The following is a 4,981-nucleotide window of genomic DNA, read 5'->3' on the forward strand; positions in this document are numbered from 1 at the left end:
AGTGATGGATCATCAAAATCCCGTTAGCTAAACTTAATGATGAATTTTATAGCTAATTCCTTTTTTTTAATAGTAAAATATACATATTGATCGAACATCAGGTGAGAAATCAAAAAAATACTATAATAATAATGAATTATAACATGACTTCTTCACTACTATTTTGCTTTTCATATATGTTACTTGAGCCGAACGTACATCGAAAACAACCTCTTCACCTTCACACAATGGAGGGACAAGACTCTACACACACCACTCTCCACATGCCCTATTATTTGTGTTGTTGATGAATTAGCGATAGATCATCAAAATCCTATTTCCAACAAATTAGCGATGACTTTCATAACTAATTCTCACTACTTTTAGTCATTCAACAGATACCAAACACCGAATAAGAAATATTTTTAATTTTTTTTATATAATATAAATATATAATATTATGTCATGTTGGGCTCCACACTCATCTTGTTATTTATATCAAAATGTATTACCATGCTTTCTTCCCTTCTTCCATATACACCACCTTCCTTTCAACACTCTCTCTTGTCTCTCAAACTCTTTTCCATTCATATATTTTCCCATCTACATATTTTTATTTTCCTTCTCCATTTCAAAAAAAAAAAAATGTCAACAATTTTTTTCCTTCCTATTTTTCTTTCTTTTATTTTTCTCCATTCAACTAATGCTAATTATTGGCCAATTTCACCTGGATATTATCCAAGTACAAAATTTAAATCCATGAGTTTTTATCAAGGATTTAAAAATCTTTGGGGTCCTAATCATCAAAGTGTAGATAACAATGGCATTAATATTTGGCTTGATAGAAATTCAGGTTTAATTTTCTTTAATTATACTTGATTAGTAGTTTTACTACTTAATTTAATTTATTTTTGATAATAATAATATTTTCTTGATTTTTTAATATATTTTTTGTATAGGAAGTGGATTCAAGTCGGTTAAACCGTTTCGATCCGGGTATTTTGGGGCTTCTATTAAACTCCAACCCGGTTATACGGCCGGAGTCATCACTGCTTTCTACGTAAGAATTATTTGTGTTTTTCTTCGGACTCTTCAAAAATATTATCGTATTTGTGTCGAGTCGATAAAAATGCATTATTGAGCAATATAGATTGAGATTGTAGATATATTTGTTGAATATTTTACTAGTATCACATTCTCTAAAAATGTATTTTTATTTTTTGAGAATCTGATACACATGTCGATATTTTTGAAGAGCTGAGCAATGTAGATTTGAGTGAGTGTAAATAATTTTTATTGTGGATTTTTCATTTTAATTTGTGTGAAAGTTATGTTGTTTGGATTCTTCAAAGCCGTACTAGTATAATTCTTATGATACACACATCGACATTTTTGAAGAATTGAGGAAGATAGATTGATAGTATAAATATTCGTATTAGTGGATTTCCATTTTCAACAGCTCTTTGATCAGGATAATATTACCTAAGTTCCTAAACTTTAAATGAATGACGGAGAATGCTTGTGCTACAGTTGATTGGACATAAAATTAAAGAAAAAAAGAACTTTTAGTCTAAAATAACTTTTAGATATTTGTATGAGTACTATGACTTTAAATCATCTCCGTGATGATAAAATAAGAATTTTGAGGTTAATTATTTTTAAATATATAAAGATGATGACAATCTAACAGATTAAAAAAGAAAGTGTAAATTAAGAAAAATATATATTATTATTTTAATATGATTGATTTTCAATTAATTTGTATATTTAATTGATTAATTTCATTAAAAAAAAATTTATTTGGCAGCTTTCAAATAATGAAGCACATCCAGGGTTCCATGATGAAGTGGACATAGAGTTTCTTGGAACAACATTTGGAAAACCATACACATTACAAACAAATGTTTATATTAGAGGAAGTGGTGATGGAAAAATCATTGGAAGAGAAATGAAATTTCATTTGTGGTTTGATCCCACAAAAGATTTTCATCACTATGCTATTTTGTGGAGTCCTAGAGAAATCATGTAAGTATTAAACGTCTTCATAACAATATCGTTTGTTTGAAAATAATTTTTATTGTTAGTCTGATTCTAATATATTATTTAACATATAATATGATATGAATATTGACTCAAAATGAAATTTGATCAGTATAGTGAAATACTATTAATGTAGAAGATAAATGTTATAATGAGATCTGATTGTATATGGAGTACTTTTATTTATTTACTTCATTTAAGTAAGTTAGTGATAAGGAAATATTCTACCGACAAAAATTATTTGACACTAAAGTATGGTTGTCCTCCAATGAATTTAATCATGGTTTCCACCAAATAAATTTAAGGACATATGTTATATTTTGATACTTCCATTTTTCTTTTATTTATCATAGAGGGGACCATGTTAAGAGGACAATTCATGTTGTAGTCCTTTTCCCAATAGTAGTTTAAAAGTCCACCATTTTTCACCCAAATAGATTGCATATATGTCCAATATACATTAGGCCCACACACACCAAAAAGTAATTTTGAAAAAACGGTAAAATTATTATAATATGGTCTATATGTTATAAGATTCAAATGGTAAAATCAACGATTAATGCTTTTGTTAGAATGTGATGTTTGTTTTGCACCTCTTAGGATGTGATCCCTTCTTATTAGTTATATTATTCAGCATGAACGTAGAATGCTTTATATACATTTGAAAATTAATTTGATCGATTTTGAATTTAGATTTTTGGTAGATGATGTGCCAATAAGGAGGTATGCAAGGAGGAGTGATGCAACATTTCCATTAAGGCCAATGTGGTTATATGGATCCATATGGGATGCATCTTCATGGGCTACTGAGAATGGAAAATATAAAGCTGATTATAACTACCAACCATTTTTTGGAAAATTCACGAATTTCAAGGCAAGCGGTTGCACCGCCTATTCGTCTAGATGGTGTCGTCCTGTGTCCGCCTCACCCTATCGATCCGGTGGCCTTAGCAGGCAACAACGTCAGGCTATGAATTGGGTTCGAAGTCACTATATGGTGTATGACTATTGCAGGGACTTTAAAAGAGATCACTCCCTTACACCAGAATGTTGGCGCAAGTGAAACAATTTTGTTTGTATCTTATATTCATCCGATGAACATAACTAAGCGAGTTGTTCAAGCTATGGGATGTAATAGTATATCGATGGTACACGTGTCAATCTTTTATAGGATTAATTTCCTATTTTGTGTGAACTATCCTTTTTTTTTTTTTTTTTGTTATTGGGTATGGGGGTTGTGTTTCGGGTGGGGGTATGGGGTATGGGGTCTTGTGATAGGTACCACTTGTCAATATCAATTGCAAGAGTGTTGAGTGTCCAAGCTTATAGATTCCAAATAAAACATTAATAATACATAAAAATAATGAAAATGGTGTCTTTTTTATTTATGAAATTTTGTGCAAACATTTATTTAATATTTTAATTACCTAAAGGATTTTATTTTTTTTAAAAAAGGCCAAAAAAAATCATAAAAGAGGGTCATGGACAATTTAGGACTATGCATGGATGGTGGGGTATGAAATGAGTGCATTCATTTGTTATTTTTTTTTCTTAATAAAGGAGAGTTTTTTTTGTCTCTATTTCTTTTTCATTAATTCTTGTTATGTTTAGTCTCTTTATGGACCTCACATCTCAAGAAATATACTTTTGTTTATGAGTTTTCGCAATCAATTAGCTAACATGTTGGTTAGTCATAATATGAAATATGAAAAAAAAATCATTGACTTATTAAATTATCTATCGAGCCATGAAAAAAATTAACTAAGCCCCAATACAGATATCAAATATTTAACTTGTGGCTTCACATTTACCATTTTCTTTTAAAGGAGAGGGCTATTAAAGTTCAAAATATATAAAAGTAGAGTGCATAGTTACTAGGGAACTAAATAAGTGAGAGTAAAATAGAGTAGTTGTGAAGATGAGGGACCAAATCTCGACTTTGTTCAATCTCTAAGGATCATTTTTATAATTATATTTTCTTACGTATAATTATAACCATGGTAAATTAATGTACTCCATAATAACTAGTCGGTCGATCGATGTTGGGTCAGCCCCTATGCCTAGAACACTATTTGTCTTGAGAGTGGTTCAACCATCAAGCTACTTTGTGGGGGGTAAGGGACCAAGCTGAATCACTAGTTTTAATACCAAATATGATATATATATATATATATATATATATATATCAGTAAAAATATGTTTAAATAATAAAAATACGTTTAAATAGTAATGATAAGATTTTTAGTTAAAAGATGTTGTGGTAGGCTGTGTTTGTAAATTATGTTGTAAAATCCTACTCAGTACTCCCTCTTCTTGTTCCGTTATCTAGTTTAGTAGTTTTTTGTTACTAAATCTGTGTAATTTCTCCCAATTTTTTTTTTTAATTTTAAATGTTCATCTCTCTTCACCTTACTCTGTTCATCTCTTTTCTTTAACCCGGCAACAGAACCAGAAATGGTTAGATCAATAGGAATAAGAATGCCAATAGAAGCCCCTATCAAACTTCAAGATGGAGGAGATAGAGGAAAAATATTAAATATAGCAGCTCATGACCCGCAATTATGGAACTCAGTAATAGATGTATGGAAAGGAATAGTGGTAGGAGATTACATACATCATTATAGTGAAACAGATGCGGAAACTATGTATAGATACATGGAAACCTTTTTAGGAGAATCAATCAAAGGAGTATGTGAAGCGTACAAAGTAGCTTACCCTCAAGAATTTCAAGAACTAGTAAATATGAGACCAAACCCGTATAATTTCACTAATAAAATAACACAGTCTAATAACAGGAGAAGACCCAAATAGCGGACTAGTAGTGTTACAAAAGAATGCACTAATAAAGTTAGAACAACTTAGTATTACAAATTGGAGTCATATAAAAAACTTTTTGAAAGGCTATTTTTACTATTGTGCTATAAGCGGTAATGCGTTTGACCAAAGCTTGGGAAAAAAACTT

At 30.1% G+C, this 4,981-nt stretch overlaps 1 protein-coding gene across 1 annotated transcript; it reads left to right on the top strand.

Annotated features, from left to right (window-relative positions):
* Nucleotides 1-508: 508 nt before the first annotated feature.
* On the top strand, nucleotides 509-3,231 carry LOC102580643 (probable xyloglucan endotransglucosylase/hydrolase protein 32). Its single transcript, XM_006354317.2, has 4 exons — nucleotides 509-832; nucleotides 939-1,039; nucleotides 1,787-2,004; nucleotides 2,713-3,231. Exons 1-4 carry the CDS (start codon nucleotides 625-627, stop codon nucleotides 3,080-3,082), a joined length of 897 nt encoding a protein of 298 aa, XP_006354379.1. The 5' UTR covers nucleotides 509-624; the 3' UTR covers nucleotides 3,083-3,231.
* The last annotated feature ends 1,750 nt before the right edge of the window (nucleotides 3,232-4,981 follow it).

Source organism: Solanum tuberosum, unplaced genomic scaffold, assembly GCF_000226075.1.
Source record: "Solanum tuberosum cultivar DM 1-3 516 R44 unplaced genomic scaffold, SolTub_3.0 scf00177, whole genome shotgun sequence".
In the NCBI taxonomy this organism is placed as follows: Eukaryota; Viridiplantae; Streptophyta; class Magnoliopsida; order Solanales; family Solanaceae; genus Solanum; species Solanum tuberosum.